The 17,792-nt window shown below is 40.9% G+C and overlaps 1 protein-coding gene across 2 annotated transcripts in view; it reads right to left on the reverse strand.

Moving 5' to 3' along the window:
• SASH1 (SAM and SH3 domain containing 1) overlaps nucleotides 1-17,792 on the reverse strand; it is a 121,236-nt gene that overhangs the window by 92,914 nt on the left and 10,530 nt on the right. For both annotated transcript variants that reach the window (XM_034060509.1, XM_034060508.1), the window contains exon 2: nucleotides 3,170-3,298. In XM_034060509.1, coding sequence (XP_033916400.1) covers nucleotides 3,170-3,298 — 129 coding nt within the window. The remainder of the gene's footprint in view (nucleotides 1-3,169; nucleotides 3,299-17,792) is intronic.

Below are 17,792 nucleotides of genomic sequence, written 5' to 3' on the forward strand. Positions count from 1 at the left end.
AACAGCTCCGCTGTTTAAATCAGCTCCTGCCTGTACAGCAGATTATAAAAGAGCTTACTACTCTATCACACCAAAAATACATTCCAGTCAATATAGCCACTTCCTGCTACCTGTGTATGCAAGTCAAGCCTGCCTACTTAATCATGAGAGTTTCAGCTGCAGTCACCACCGTTTGGATGCTGTTGCTGTGGACGTGAGCTAATACCTACAGTCTTATGTGTTATCAGCAGAATGGCTATCTGATATCCAGAAACTGTATTGTAGTGGCGATGGATGTACCAAAAATTGAGCACTGATTTAATTTTCAATTGCAATATCTTTTCTCTGACCTGACAGTTCAAGAAGTGATCACTGGACTAATAGAGCAAGCAAACTCAATACAAGAGTCACTGAAAAGGAATCTCCAGATGTCTCTTCACATAGCCATTTTCTCTAACTGTAGCTTCTCTCAAGAAGAATGAGCTAGTGAATCACTCACTGATATGTCTTGGGTTAGCTCACATCCATTTAAACCAGCGTGAAGCTCTGCACCTTTGATGTGAGTTAATTAAGCTCACATGGCTTTCTCCAGCCTGGCTTCTGCAGCTTCGGAAGTGAAGGGAGCCAAATTAGGCCCATCTGTCTAAATGGAAGGGAGTCCTCTCCCACCATAAGGCACACTTCATTACGCAGCACAGGAGCTGCCTTTCAAGAGTGCCTTGAAACAGGGTTTCATTTCTGCCAACAGCTACCCAGAATACCAGGCACAATGAGTATGGGAGTTTTTATGAGAACCACGATTCTGTGCTATCAGCTTCTTTGAACAGAAGCTTCAACGGTCTGTCTACAAAGGGCTTTCCTGTAATAGCCTTTTGTTTAACACTTGGAACTTCTTGGCAGCAACAGATCTGCAAAAAACTTCTTTTTTTCCCATTTAAAAATAAAGAAAGAACTAGCAAGCTTCAGTGGGACAGAGATGACTTTCTCTGCAGCCATTCATTGTGTAACTATAGTCTGTAGTCCATACAAGCTCTGGAAGCCTCTCAGCTCCTAAACTGGAATCCCAATAAGAAAGTAGCCTTAAGTAATCCATGCCATCATGTACAGCTGCTAAAAAAACACTCTGTGCTGGTAGTCAGTACTAGAATCCAGGGAAGCAATGGAACAAAGGTAGAAGACACACAACTTCAGTTCCAAGATTTGTCTTGAAGGGTTTGATCTGGAAGAGGAACTACAGAACTGTGGTCAGATCCCATGCTGGCTCTGTCACAGTGCCGTGCCTCAGTAGAGGTATTAACCATACTTTGGTTGTTATACAAAAGTTACAACCAGAGCAAAACTGTAAGTGACAAAAAAAAAAACCCACAAAAAAACCCACAAAAAAAACCAAACACAAAAAAACCCAAATCAACAGAAATTCCTTCAGTAACCTGTTTTCTGAGAGACTAGACTTGAAGGAAATACTGGTAAGTCTGTATGTAAAAACATATGATACTGTTCAGAAACAGACTTAGCATTGAAGACCTAACAGAGCAGACTTAAAAGCTTTTTTCTCTGTCACAGATGATCATGATTAATGTTACGAAAACTAAGAAGTTTGCAGTGAAAAAAGCACAGCAATCAGTAATACATATATGTGTACCATAAGTACGGACAAACATTCACTACTGTTACAGGACAGTAAGGAAATTGTCCAGCAAGTGAAAACACAATGTTTTTGCAATAGGCCTCTTAAGAGGTTCTTCCTTAAACCTAACAAAAATGAGGTATGGAGGTGACTTTTAGTTTCAGCTGAAGTGAGAGTCCCCAGGCAGCCTACACAGCTAAACGGATGAAAAAACAGCTAGTTGGGCTTTAAGAGTAGTGTTTAATGTGCTGTGCTTGGAAGCTAGGTACAAGCAGAGTAGTACAGGGGCCTATCCTGCTAGATACCCCAGGAGGAAATGTGCAACCACATCTAGGTAATGGATGATGCCCACCTCAGGTTGCAGTCAATATGCTTGAGGGCAGGGCTGCTCTGCAGAAAAGGCATGGAGGACAGTAGGCTTAGCACAAGCCAGCAGCATGCCTGGGCAGCAATGACAGCTAGCAGCATCACACACCATGTCAGCAGGAGTGTAGCCAGGAGATAGAGGGAAGCAACCCTTCCCCTTCCCTGGCACCTCTCAGACCGTTCTTGGACTACCACCTCCAACTCTACAATCTTGTGTGCTAGGAATGTGTTGATAAACTTCAGTATGTCTGCGGAGGGCCACCAAAGTGCTCAAGGACTCGAGCCCCTGCCTTACAAGAAGAGCTGGGAGATTCAGCCTGGAGAAGAGATAGCTTCAATGAGGCTTTTACTGGGAGCCTGCTGGTACCTATGGGGAGGTTATAAAAAAGATGGAGCCTGGCTCTTCACAGAAGTGGTGCATGGAATGAAAATGAGAGACAACAGTTATGAATTGCCATGGGGCTACTGCATAGAATATCAGGGGAAGAAAAGTTCATAGTGAAAACAGTCAAGCAGTATAACAGGCTGCTCAGAGAGGCTGCACAGCCTCCATCCTCGGAGGTCTTCACACCCAATCAGACAAATCCCTGAGCAATCTGGTTTGAATTCAGTGTTGACACTGTTTGAAGTCGAAGGTTGGCTTACAGGCTTCCTAAGGTCTCTCCACTCTTAAAGCTTCAGTGATTCAATGTCCCTTGCTACAGTTTCTGTAATGCATAATAATGGAAAAGGGTTTACAAAATTGAAGACTGCTTACATTTGAGAGCCTGAAACCAGTATGCACCTTGGACTTCTGAGAAGTAGTACTTTAACGGTTCATACAGTGCAATTGAAAAATAGCACACAGTTTTGTGCTCACACTCGAAGCATCTTGGAGCAAGGGAACACTTTCATCAGACATGATCTTACTTCCAAGAGTTGAAGTTTGCAAGCAAATATGAGCAAGCAAAAGTACTCTAATTAAAGAGCTAAGAAATGCAGACTCCAAGGCTTAATGAATCATAACAAATACTTCGAGAAACAACTAATACTACTCATTTCCAACTGTTTAATTGAGTTGGCTGAAATGTTTGTGTGCGTGAACACAATCACGTAGTTAACTTCCCTGTGTAGAACTCTTCAAGCTGAGATACTGATTCTTCATCTGAGGCACGAATGGCAATCATTTGTTAATGAAGTCGTAATTTCTCTACATACCATATCAAGGTCCTGGGAAACCCTCCGTTTGCGCAGCTCTTCCATCCTCTCACACACATCCGTGAAACAAGTGTTATAGTAGTCTGCATACTGCTGTGCCAGGTCATCAATATTTCCCAGTGACCCATCCTATGGTGGAGACAGAAGAAAAAATTAGGTTCATTTTAAAATTCTAATTTAACAGTAACAGCACAACTCTGAGAGAGACCCCCTTCCTGCACTACATCCAGCACACAGGTCTTGGGTCATCCTCTCAGTCCCTGGCCCAAGCACTCTAACATGCCAGGACAGTTTTGAAAAGCCATACCAACAGCAGCTTTTCAGAAACAGGTGGGACCTTGCTAATTCCTACACAGAGAGAGAAGGCAGGGACAGCAATGCACGACAGTAGAACAACATATCCCCAGGCACTATCTGCCTCAATTCCTTCCCCCCCCACATATATTCATATTCCATCTGGTTCTCTCAAGAAGCTGCCCACTCATCCAATAGTTTGTCATTACGTACATTTCACTGACCTTATTTACTTGGGAGTAGCCCTGCTTCCTTTGACAATGACTAACAGCAATTTAAAATATTAAACTCCTTGCCTATAAGCACAATCAGCCAGACTGCAAACAATTCCAGCCAAATGACTTTAACAAGCACATTTATGCCGCCCACAAAGACACTCTGGCAGTTGGTCTTTTAAGCTATATTGGAGGCAGAAACATGGTTTGCTCAGTCCCAGGAGCTAGGGGCTGCTAGGCAGGATTGCTACATTGTTAATGAATTGGCTACAGCCAGGATCTAATTGTAATCATCTGTTAATTATGCCTGAAATTAATATGTTTTAAATGATGGATAAAGATGGGGAAAAATACAAAACAACAACAAAAAAAGGCTGAATTTTAAGCAGCATGAGAAATCCTTCTAAACTTCAGGTAGGTATGCTGTAGAGGACTGAACAAGGGGTCAGAAGGGGGAATTACCCATTTTATTTGGTACAACACACACACTTAAAATAGATCCAAAAGGTGGGATGGAGTAATTTTGTTTCTCTGTTTACTTTATGAAAGAACACCCATGTTACTGTATACATTCTTTAAAAAGAAACAATCTACACTACTATATTCTGAAAGAACAAGAACACACTGCAGAGCGTTGTTTCCTTGTTGCTGTTATCTCTTGAATATTAAGAAAAAATGAGCAATTAAGAAATCATTTAATGCTAAGAATATATATACATTGCAATGCAAACTTTTAGCATACACGTTAGGAGGAAATCTAATTAGAAGCCACACCTTACTATCTATGCCAAATTGCCATTTGGAAATAATTATGTGGTCCTACTTTCAGGGTTCATCACTATGCAGAAGAGGCAGCTCTGTTCTAGTAAGGCAGCACTTCCAGGGAATTGAAAACACCCTTCCCCCCATTCCAGTTTAAATCAAATTGAAAGTCTATTAAATCTCACATTCTATGAGACACGCTCCTTATTTTAAAAAAGTGCAATCCCGCACATGCAATAGGTATCTCAAATTCCACATTCCTGAAATTCAGAACAGCCTGCAGTTTCTTAAAACTTTTGAGTACAGTACAGGTGGAAAACAATTTGCATGTCACCTGCTGGAACAAGAGAAGCAAATTAACTACGCTAAAAATGTATCCATGCACACACCCTCCTCTATGGAGGTACATATACATACCTATGTATTTTTTACTCTTTTTCCTATCTCTCAACATGCTAAAGATCTCAAACAGGACATTTTTCAAATATTAAAAGATCAGGTTCCTTACTGCAAATACATTTCTGGGAACTTCAGATTGTCCAGAGCTTCAGATAAACAACTTTCCACACCGCTAAACAAGCATATAGCTTACAAAGACAAAAACGACATTTTTGAGAGTGTGACAGTGCTACCCTGCCTTTCTTCCAGGGCAGGGGGCCCACCTGCTCAGTGGGCAGCAACAATAAGTCTTCCTCCAGCCACCTCTCGGCCATCCATCGCTTTCCAGCAAACTAGGAAAGAAACTGACTTTCTGCCCATGACACAACCTACACACATCTACCTGTGAAACTGCACGCTCCTCCAGTGGTAGAGGGCATGCTTGCTGATCCCACAGGCACAATGAGCTGCTTTCACTAGGCCTGCACCCGCAGTAGGGATAACTAATGCTACAGTGCTGCAATCCCAAAACTTAGCCTTTGTTTGCTTGCTGTTGCAGACAATAAGAAAACCTGTATGACTTCCAAAGTGATGGCATGACATCTGAATCCCAGCCACTCCATCATAACATTCCTAAGGGTTACAAAAAATGTCCAGTTTGGAGTACCTTCCCCAGCCCGTTTGTTTATTCCTTGATAAGATTTGCCAGGTAAGAGTACAGGAGCTGGAAACAGTAATGATACACAGACAGGAAGAAAAGTATTGCTTTATTAGATCAATATGAAATTACCTTTCTACTTTATCAGTCCATCTTCTCCTTCCATTCTGCAAACTGTTATATTTCATACAGTAAACCTGCCCAGAAACAGGTACAACCTGTGAAGAATGCCATGAGGGGTAAGGAGGAGAGGCCACGATGGGAGACCACGATGTGAGATCATGAGGTGAGAACAGGGTCAGCCTTGAGGGGAGTTTGTCAGGGGAGAGGAGGGGCGGCCATGAGGAGAGATTGTGAGGGGAGAGCAGGTGCAGTTGTGAGGGGAAATCGTGAGAAGGCAGGAGAGGCAGCCTTGAGGGGACATCATGAGGGGACAGAGGGGATAGCAATGAGGAGTGATTGTGAGGGGAGAGCAGAGGTGGCCATGAGGGAAGATCCTGAGAGGAAGGTGGGGTGGTTGTGAGGTAAGGTCATGAGGTGAGAGCAGGGGCAGGCATGGGGCACGAAGGGCAGCCATGAGCCATGAAGGGTAACCATGAGATCTTGTGGGAAGATGAGGTGTGGCCGAGGTATATAGTGTGGGCCACTATGAGGGGGCTGTGACTGAAGATCATGAGGGGCAGCCATAAGGGGAGATCAGTTTGCCCTTAGTGATGTGGTTTAGTGTTGTGTTTGACAGCCTTGGACTGACAGTTGGGCTCGATGATCTTACAGGTCTTTTCCAACCTAGTTGATTCTATGACTGAGTGATATACTCCAGATCCAAACATCACGTGAACTTTAGCTGATGAGAGCTGTGTGGAGCAGAGGCAAGGATAGCAGCACACTCCAGGGATCCTCTGCACACCTTCCCACCACCTCCTCTGGTGTATGGTCATGGACTGCTCCAGGATAGCAATGGTGCTGAGCAACGGATCTGACAAGTGCCCATTTTTCACTTCCATTAGCATGCAGTTTGCTGTGCTTCTTTTAAAGATGGTCTCTAAAAGGCTGAAGGCTTGCAACTGTCTCATAACAAAATTAGCCCAATTGCTAGACCCAATTAAAGTCTGTGGAACACATGTAGCCTCACCCCCAGTGAGCACGTGACTACAAAGAAAGGCCTATTCACAAGCAACCCTGTCCGCCAGTGCCGCAGTGTCCAGAGAAGTTGAGCTGCAGGCATCAGCCTGACCGACTGACAGAAGGAATTGTCAGTGCTCTGGATTCACATTAGAGGCTATGCTCCAAAAACAGCTCATGCCAGGTCTCTGGGGAAGACTAGTTCTGTGTGAACACAAGCTTAATGTCAAAAAAAAGTTGAAGGAACAGAAAAACTACAAGATTTTAGGAGATGAGAACTGGTAATTGAAACATATCGCAACTCTGCCATACGCTTTTGCTGGGTTACCAGACAGCTAGCTTTAGGAGATAACCATTCCATGAAAGCAGCACACAACCTCCTAGCTAGATGCAGACAGTTTTGGGGTTTGAAGTCTCTAGCTTTGAAAAAGGAGAACAAAAATACAAACATTTGCATTTACATCTCAGCTTGCCAGGAGGTTGTAGTGGAAGATGCCAACTGAATCATTTCTTTCTGTGGCAAAGAGCTTCTTTTATGAGCTTATGTGTGCAGGTATCCAAAAAGCATTACTTTTGCTGAAAGAAATCCAGATAACCAAATCAATCCAAGCCAAAGACAGCAAGTATTTCCCACTTCGCAGCATCCATTCATGTGACATGTGAGGAAATGATGCTATAACTTAACAAAAGATTGCATGACTGATTTATATTACCTCTAATTTTATTCCTCTATATAGTTATATGTAGGAATCCTCCACCCACCTCCTTTATTCCTCAAATGCTATTAAAAATATGGCAAAACTAAAAGAAGAGAAGATGCTTTACTTTTCTAACCCACTAATAATGGCAGAGAGAATCTACTTTACAGATCAAACTACAACTGAGATGAATTTTGAACTATGTCATCTTGTCTGTCCACTTATTGACCGCTACCTTGTCCAAACGTTTCTAAATTCTCACAGAAAATCAGCACCAGTTCTACGTACTATTTTGTGGGGGAGGGATTTTAAAATATTTATACACAGAACGTAAGCTCTAGCTTAAGAAGGCATTCATTCTCTTACAGAGAGTCAAAGGAATTGTCCAAAATGTCTTGAAAGTATCCCCAGCATTGCTATAAAATAGAATAATAAAAGCATTCATAACTAATAATATTTTTAAATATTACTGATGCATAAAGAATTACATATTATGGATGCACAAAGAAAAAAAACTAATGTTAATTCTAGTAAGTCCCTTTTACTTTCTTGCTTTCCTTATTTGGCTTACATATGATTTTTAAGATAATAGAAAAGAAGTCTTCCTATTAAGAACCCTACACTGTGGTCTTGATTTTAATATTAATACAACAGGGTCTAAGCAAACATGGATTGTCATTTTAGTTTCACAGGGAGGGAAAAAAGCATACAGTTATCTGGTACCAAAAATCATAAACCACTGAAACATATAATGGCTTCAGTTATGCAACACTGTCTCATTTTGACATAGGTCCCATACTTGAAACAGCTTATGAGAGTAAGAAAGAAGCTCTACAGCTTTCAAATTTATTCCTACCACTGTATCTGTAATACAGTAGCAACTGATGCGCTCTTAACTGCTTTAGGTCAGTAATATTTTTAAAACCAAGACCTCATAATAAACTCTTTCTCATTTTGTTACAAATTTCACAGTTAAACAAAGCCCTACAGTGAAGACTGCTTTGCACCAGTTGTGTTTATTACCATACAAACTGCAATGTTCCAGCTATATAATCTCAAAGATCTCTGGTGGAAAATATTCATAAGCAACACAAATAGTGAGCGGAAATATCATTCCTGAAATGCTTTAATTTACTCGTAAGAAGTTAGAACATGTTTCTCCTAAGACTTCACTGCTGCCTGACAGCTTTCCATAGAAAAGCCTCATAGCCAAGAAAGTAAACAACCCACTAGTTTTAAAGGATTAAATGTAAAATGAAGATTTAATAAAATATTTTAATGAAAACAGAAGTTACCTCAGATTTCTATTTTCTGTTGTCAAATGTGTTCCTAAATTTCCATTTTATAATGTATGGATGCAACATTTTTTGGCATCATAAAACACAGAGTAAATGATGAATTGCCCTGGAATTCCCAGAGAATTAGTTCTGATATGCATGTGAATACCAAAGGAATCCATCGGGATTCCTGTTAATGGAGTGACTACAAAGAAAAGTTGGAACGATTTGACACTTATTATAAAGTTAGGATTTATCGGTCACTGCACATCAGTTAGTTTAACGTGCTGGCAAAATCCTTTGTATCTGACATCTGCAAGTGTAAAAGGAGAAAAATGTTCTGTCAGAGAGTTCTGCTGGAAATAAAATTAAGTAAAAACACATTCATATTTAAATACTAGTAATAAAAAAAACACTATTAGCTAAGAAGGAATAATAGAATTTGCTAGGTAACATATACATTTCATAAACCTGCATACAAACCAAAATACCAGGCACTGGCCCAGCATACATACTTTCTGCATAAATTTCCATGCAGAATAAGCTTTAGAAAAAGCTACCTGAGTTTGTGCTTTTCTATCTCAGATTTTGTAAAAATGTATTACAAAGCTACATATTCCAGCATATCCTAGTCTTATTCCAACCACTGTTAGGAAAGCCTGGAAAGAGGTCTTGATTATCAGTGGAAAGAGGTCTTGATTATCAGATGTATGTGCTCACTCTCAAAGACATCAGGTGAAATTTATGCAACTGCACAAATCTCAAAACTGTAAAAAAAGGCGTGCATACCACACGCCTGTTTGGTCAGGGAGACAGATGGGTCTCCATCTGCACGTGGCAATGCGAATTACAGCACACAATGTACTATACAAGTTCCTAACTTAAAAACTAATCAGCTATGTCCACAGCACATGCATAAACTGGGAGGTTAGGAAGAGGACAGAAACTGTAAGGGAAAAGATCTGACTTTTTCCTATTAAAGTATAAATGTACGTGGAAAGGGCACACATGAAGGGAAGATGGTCTTTCACAACTCTGCAATCATGCCCTAGCAAAGGCATATTTTTGACTGTCACAGGCCAAGATGAGAAAAATCAATTTCCATGCCTGAAACACAGGACTACTGTGTGGAGAGTCACTGTAAACATTAGCAGCTTATTGCTGGCAGTTGATCTTAACAGGGACGCCTACCAAAAATCTGTGGAATACGGCCCCGCATTTCAATAATACCTTTGGTTTGGATAGCTGTAAGTACATAAATGAAAGCCAGAATTCAGGCCAGAGCAAACAGGCTTGTTTGGGGAGGGGAAAAGGGTAAGAGGCAGGAGTGACTATAAAGTGGTGAAATGAAAACATGTACTGAAAGGAAACATGTTTGTACCTAATAAACACAGCTTTCAACAGGACTTCATATCTACATAGCAAACTATAAGATGTTTAAAGACAAGCAGAACTAGCTTACCTAGAAAGCAAATGTCGCTCAGATTTGCATGGAACAATTTTGACTGAGATACCAGTCCTGGTTTAGATATTTTTCCTAACACAGGGTCATGAAAGCTTGAGTAACTTGTGCATCCTTCCCTAGGCAACCTTGAACTAGCAGTGTACCTCCCTGAACTGCAAAATATAGTAATGCATGAATTCAGGCTACAGGTAATTAATCTGACACTGTATTTTACGTTCTTCCACAGCTCTTTCTAAGGAGGCAGATTTAAACCAGATCCAAACCTTCTCAAAATCAAAAAGTCACACCTACGTTTACCTCTGTCTAGGCCTTGTGTCTCAATTTTCTGCAGTAATACTGACTTGCAGAATGATGACAGGCATGCATAAAGAAAGCCTGTGGAGCTCAATAACAACTGTGTCTTTCACCTATTTCTGATCCTCTTTCTTGCCTCTTGGTAGCAATTTATTTCTGCCAGGATTAAGGCTGATGTTTGGCCTTCCGGCTTAACTTCAAAACAGTTACCATTAAAACTGAACCCAGCAAGCTGCTACAGAAACATTCTCTTCTTTTCCTAGGGCTTAGAAAGGACAATCTTCTATTCAGGAGAACTAACAATTCCACCACCCATGAAGTGACAGGTTCAAAGTCTGTCTTGACAGTCAGCGAGGTCAGAAATGTGAATGAGACAGAAGCATGAGGCCAAGCAGCCCAGTGCTTGCCTTGATATTCAGGGTAAGACATAAAATACTCAGTGTAGAAGTCGTGACATTTTTATATTGAGAACAGCTATTTTAGAGAATACTGAAGGGTTGTCATGGTTCCCTTGACCTCTCTATAGCTGGACACTGTGAGAACAAAGAGAACATACAGATGAAACTGATTCAATAGAAGACTTTCCATTAATTTTTATGGCATCTGAGGGTTAAGTCATTAAGCTTTACAGACAGTTACAAAAATAGATCTAATAAAATTGTGTCAAATTCTCTGCAGCATGGTTAAAACAGTTCCACATTCTGTACAATAAGCAGAATGCACAATAGTACAGTTTGATATCAAAGCTTTTGCATCAGTTACATGAAATAACTGATGCACCCAACTGAGTTCAGAGCACAGTCACCCTAGACCCAGAAACTTTATATTAAACCACAGAGCTGTGTAAGCTTTTCATAATTCAGATGAAACCTTGCCCTATCTTTACATCAAAACAAAGTCTTCCTCTTTTCAAAATTCTGCAATTAAAGTGCACCATCAGCAATATAATCTGTCACCATCAGCAATATAATCTTTTTTCCTCTAATTTTTCACTGCAAAGCCCTGAAATCTTTGTTAAGAATGTGTAATGAAGTATCTCTGGAAAAGCAATCTGAACTCAGCTTACATTTTTCCCTTTGAAAACTAAAATCAACTTGAAAGCACATATTGTGATCCCTCTCTCTGACATGCAACCAAGGAAGTCCTATATGTAAAAAAATTTAAATGTGTGTAACAAAAAAGTTGCATGTATGCAAATATACATTCCAACATACTTAAAAAGTAGGTATCTATCACAAGTAGAACCAGCTCTTTCACACACTCATTATCCTGACAGACAAGATCACATGCAAATTTTATTCTTATATTATAAGGGTGCTTTGAAGCGTTAGTTCAAAGCACCCTTAATGTCCAGCTTCCCTAATAATAGTATGTTATCTTCTATCCTCCTTTTCCTGAGGTGATGTGCACTAAGCTCACAAGATGTAACTTTGTCTGCTCCGACACCTGCCAGGCCACCACTACCCACCAGGCTGGTCAGCAGTCAGGCACAAATTATCATTGCCAGCTTGTAAAGCAGAGTAACTCCTCCTTCATCCACGTAACAGCTGCACCTGACACCACCTCTCATCAGTTTCGTTTCCCTTGCTCTTGCTGCCTCGTCCTTCTGCACACTTGAGCTTGCTGAGACACTTTCCTCAAATGTGTCTCTTCATGCACACCAGCTGCAGCAGGCTTCTATCCTGACACTCAGAGCAGAAGCAAATGGTAAAAAGAATGGCAAGAATTAAGAAATTAACATTTGATATGAAATTAATATGTGATTAAAGCACTATCAAGGAGATAGAGACTAATTTCTTGCTTCAGAATTCAGAGGTTTTAACACACATTGTGGGGTGGCTTCATGTTCAAGTTAGTCTAATGAAATAGATACCCAAAAGCCAAAAATCTTAAGCAGATGATTAAATAAATCTTTTATTTCAATGTGCTTGCCAGATCAGCTGCAATAGTGAAGGAGGCCTCAATAAAATTTGTGTCTTTTCTTTATATTTAGTATTAACACAGCATGACAAGAACAAATCTTCTGTAACAAAAAATCTCAAACCAAATATCAAACTAACAGGAAACATGTACAGAAAATGAACAACCCCACAAAACAAAACAAACCCACAAAAAATGGATATTTAAATACAAAAACTGAGAACAGCATCTCATAGCAATTGCATAAACTCAGCAAGCCTAGTATTCCCCAAGGTGTTAAAGTTGCATGGTAGATTCAGAGAAAGCAAAACATAACCAAAGTTATGTCCAAGCATAATTAAAACTGATTTCTACTTTATGCCAGTAATCACTAAGAGGCCTTCCCTTATAGACAGGCATGTTGGTAAGACAGAATAAAACAATAAAATGCAGTTATCTAAGTGAATGAGCCATAAACACTCTCAGATCCTACCTAACAAGGATTCTGCTGTATGAAATTCTGGCTTCATTTTCAACTGGGGGGGGAGAACAAAAGTGAGAAACTACTATAAAATAAGGGTTTCACTAGGAACATACTCTTAGGAGTATGCTGAGAAGCATTCAAAGGGTGATTTTATTTTAGGAATAGGCAATTCTTATTCTACAGATTTTGCAACTCTGCCTGTAAGTCAACCTCTACATATGAATGCCATCCAGAATATCAATACCATCTACTGGTACACTAATATTCTGCTCCTATATGGGATTTTATTCTAACCTAATTTTTTATCCTGCAAATGAAGTATCTTAACATTGCAAAACATTATGGAAAGGACTTACCAAACTTCAGATTTGTGAGTATCTGTTGCAACAACACAGCAGTAAAACCTTTATAGCACCCAATACCCTACATAATGACTGCTCAAATTAATTCTTGCTTGAAACACAATATATATGGATTGCTAACAGGTATATGCATAAGGGACATACTAATACTGAATGCAATTGTCACATTATCCATAGCAAAACAATTGCTTGTTTAGTAAATTAAGTCTTTATCCAGTTTCTCTGACCTTAAGTAGTTTCTCCAAATGAAACGTACTAGACTTGTTTTGGCTTACAAAACGGTTGTTTTTCTTTTTTGCCCTGACACTATGAAGGTCTTGCCATCTGTAATTTCTTTGTGGCAGAAATGGTATTTCATTCTGCCTTGTGCTGTACAAAACCCCCAGTGACAGTGACAAGTACCTACTCTGACCCTTTTTCCTCTCTACTCATATAATTTTTCCCGGTGTCAGTAGAGAATAACCATCTTTACCTTAAACTTTGCGATGCTTCTCACCAAGACAGTCTGGCACAAGCAGGACATATCTTGACCAGAAAAGTTCACTCAAAAAAACTCAACTTCTTATCCTTCTTTCTCTGTTACCTCTGCCCATTTCCCTTGCTTCTTCAGTGTGCCATTGTGTGTTCCACACACCTTTATTTGTACTTCTCCTGGTTTGGGTTTTACCCCCACCACCACACTTTTCAAGAGCCAGGCCCAAGATCCTGAAAAGGTCTTCTGTTTGGCCTTCCTTAAGGACTCCAGCATCCCCCAGCCCACTGAAACCCAACAGTACTGGCTTCTGAGATACATCAATAAAGGAAGAGAGCTCTCCATGCCTTCCCTAATTTTTCACCACCTCAGCAGCCTCTCCTGCTCCACAGGGAAGGCAGTGCCCAGCAAAGCCTGGCAGGGATGCAGTTGCCTCAGGTTTCTTCTGGCTGGACAAGCCAATTGCCTCATCTGCATTTACACAGCAAGGGCTACAGGGCAGCACCTCACCTTTATTCATGCAGCACCCAGCTCAGCAATGAGCAGCCCAACATTAAGAAATGCTGCTATGCCATTATGAAGCTGGGTGTGACAGTAAGTACCATTGTTTATTCCTCCGTGTGCCAACCAAGAGGCTTGCTTCCAAGAGACCAGCACTCTCAAGCTATCCATGTGAAGATTTTGGAAAGGTGGAAAGAGAATCTTGGAATATCTCACTTCACCCCAAAAAATCCAGTTTTACAAAGTGTGAAAAAATACTATTCTGCACATCAAGGCACGACAAGGTCTCTCCTCTGTTTTGGGAGTAGGTACAGAAATCAGTTACCCTGGCTGCTGAGCCCAATGGTACAGGGTACTGTGCACCCCAAAGACTCAACCCTTGATTTACTGCTGCAAGCACAGAGGGCAGCCTACCTGTCATCTGTGGCAAACCAGGACGTCAAGGTTTAAACTGCTATCTCAAACTACTGCTCTTTTACTTCTTCCTGCTAGGAATTCATCAGCTTGCAGCCTGGAGGATACACCCAGTACTTCTGTAGCCAGGGACTAACCTCGCCTTCACTCCTACCGCTTCCTGACAGGCCCTCTTTTACCAGGAAAGGAAACAACCATAATTGAGCATGGCAGTAATCCATGTTTCCCCATGTAATGTTAGCAGCAGCAGAAATGGTTTCCTGTAGCTCCCGTTAGCCAGCTGTGCCCAGGCCCCCCTCACTGATGCTGCCCATCCTGCCTGCACATGCTCCCCCCCCGCAAACTTTGGCTTCTGCAGGAACCGGGTGTTCAGTGCTGGCACAGGTGCAGAGAGGTTCCTGCTCTTTGGTGGCATTAATAAACTAGCTTAAATAGGCACCCTACATTCATATGGGTAATGTAAAACCCGAAAGACTGATTCTGCCCTGAAGCACTTCAGTGAAGCCTCAGCTTTTGACTCTAGCAGGGGTACAGTACTGTTAACATACACTCTCCCACCACTGCAGGTAGCATACAGATGAACTAAATATAAAGCTACTCATGCAAAACTTCATGGCACTGGGCTCAGGTTTTTTATCACTTTAACTAAACATCTTGAAGTCTCTTTGGAGAGTGTTTTATATAGGAGCAGTAATGCACAGTTATCAGGGGGGTTCGGTTCATTTAATTAAGTTGAATACAATTACACTCCAGTGGGTCTTAAAAGTGCAAGAACCTATTTAAATATTATTTAGATGCGTATCTTTTAACTGCCACAGATTGCACAGGGCTTCATGTTTATATCAATTAGGGATATCAACTTTGCAATAAGAGCTCTCTCTCTTGCCAACTTACAATCCTTTCTGCTCTGGGATCTCGTATTTTATTTGCTCATTTCCCTTTATCTGTGTACAGTGAAGATAGGCTTTCTGCATTACTGTGTGCTCATATTGCTTCATCATTGCCAAAGCGCTTCCTAATTAGGCTAAATAGGTCACTTACCCAAATAAAAGAGAAGTATTTCTGCTTACCTACAGAGCAAATCATACAGAGTCCAGGCTTCAGTAACTATGAGGTTGCCATATCTCCCAGGTGTTTCAAGGTATGCTTTTAAAGGGGCAACATGCACCTTATTACCCACAGGAGCTCATCAATAAGCAAGATGCTATGTGCTTGTTTCAAGGAATTGCTTAAGCCTGTGGTGTGGTGTCAGTCCAGTGGCTCTGCTCACTGAAAACAGACACAAGAACATGGAATGAAGCTGCATCTGGGAAAGTTCAGACTGGATACTAGGAAAACATTCTCCACTGATAGGGTGGTCAGTTACTGGAGCAGTCTCTCCAGGGAAGTGGTCACAACACCAAACCTGTCAGAGTTCAAGGAGCATCTGGATGACACTTTTAGTCATATGGTTTAGTTTTAGGTAGTTCTGTGAGGAGCTGGACTCAATGATTCTCATGGGTCCCTTATAACTTGGGATATTCTACGATTGTATGTTGCTTTCACTGGAGACTTGAATGCATTGATCAAGTATTGCCATAACAGAGATGCACCTCCAACTGAAGTGTAAAACAATTTGAAGAGCCCCACATGGCTAAAGAGAGCATAAAAAGCAGAAGTTGGCAGAACCCCAGTGTCAATAAAGGTCACAAAAGTCTCTGGAAAACTTAGTAACTGGTTCTGACTGATCCAAGGCCGTGAATCACACATTGAAAGACAAATGTAGATAAAAAACACTTGGCCTTTGAGGGTAAGCAAGTGCTCTATGCATAGGAACTTGAACATCAAAAGAAAAGCATCTTGCTAACTAACCATTTGTCAGGAGAGTTGTCATGCCAAGAAAAACATCTCACCTACCTGTAAAAGCAACTCTAACATGAGAAGAAAGTGTCAGAAGGAAGAAGCTTCCTCACAGACTCTCTTTCTGATATGAAGAGACTGCAGTCTTGTGGAACACTGAACCATGAACCCAGCAAGAGCACCAGAACAACTTAAGTACAGGAGGCATCTGAGGCACCACAAAAACAGCAGAGTTCTCCAAGCAAAACGAAGATGTTACACCACTTTTCATATTATGCTCCATTCTCAGTTTCAAATCATAGTAAGTAAGCTGCCTCACTCATAAGGAATCAGGACTTGAAGGGAAACAAAGACTGTTGTACTACTTTCTCAAGAAGAAAGGAGAATCATGTGTTTTTAGATGTGGTGATCTCTTCAAAGCTTTAAAGGTACAACCTGAAATGCAAAAGCTGGTTCAGAACAAGTTACATGTGAACAAGGAGTCAGGACATCAGTCTGTCTCTAGCAAAATAGCAACTCATGCTCTCAGCCTGTTTTAGCTAACCAGACCTCTGGTACAAATTACCTATTTGAAGCATCTGCTGGCAGTACCTGAATGGCATCATTTTATATGACTCATACACTCATCAAAGATTATCCACCTATAGTCTGTATTTATCTTTAAGCAAAACCAAAACAAGGTGCAACCAACTTGAAGGCTTACTTTGCTCTCTGATATCCCTACTCAGCACCTGCAGTGAGCCCTGTCATTTCTGAAGCAGGCTTAAATCTCTATTATTTACTTCCTATGTGCTCCCTGCCCGTCCACACCATTCAGTCACCTCCTCTGAGCCTCCCCAAAGCCAGCCTGCGTGCTGACCTTCCCCTGCCAAAGCCTCAGTGCGTGCTCCAGCCATTTCCTGCCATGAAGGCAGCAATTCTTCCTTTCACATGATCCTCTTAAAACCCTCTTCCTAGCAGTTGCAAGTTACCCTGCTGAGCTGGGACTCTCTTTTCTAGCCACAGAAATACAGTTCTGGATACTGAGTCACTGCACTTCCATCCTTGTCAGCCTCCGTTTCCTCTTTGTATAAGAGGTATTTTCCTGAGAGATACATGAGTCTGAAGAAAAAGAATAAAACCTACATCATTGCTTTTTGGGGGGTTTTTTTGTTTGGTTGCTTTTTTTTCCCAACTGCTCAAACACACTGCAACAGATCTACCTAAAAACAGCAGAAGGGCCAGTGAGGAGGTAACAAACCACTTTATTCCCCTCTTTTTCATGACACTTTTCAAAATAAGTAACTATCTGTAAGCATTTTGGAGTAGTCTTAATTAGGTTTGGCAGATGAAAATTTGTACAGTCTTTTGTATTCTAAGTACATTTGAGATGAAGATTAAAAACCACAAGTAACTTGGCAAAGATTACTTGAAGAAAGTACTGTTCTGTCAGAGAGAAAAAGCAACACTAAGAACATCCACTTATTTCTTTCCTCTTAATTTTGACAAT

The sequence above is a fragment of the Melopsittacus undulatus genome, chromosome 3 (genome assembly GCF_012275295.1).
Source record: "Melopsittacus undulatus isolate bMelUnd1 chromosome 3, bMelUnd1.mat.Z, whole genome shotgun sequence".
Classification (NCBI taxonomy): Eukaryota; Metazoa; Chordata; class Aves; order Psittaciformes; family Psittaculidae; genus Melopsittacus; species Melopsittacus undulatus.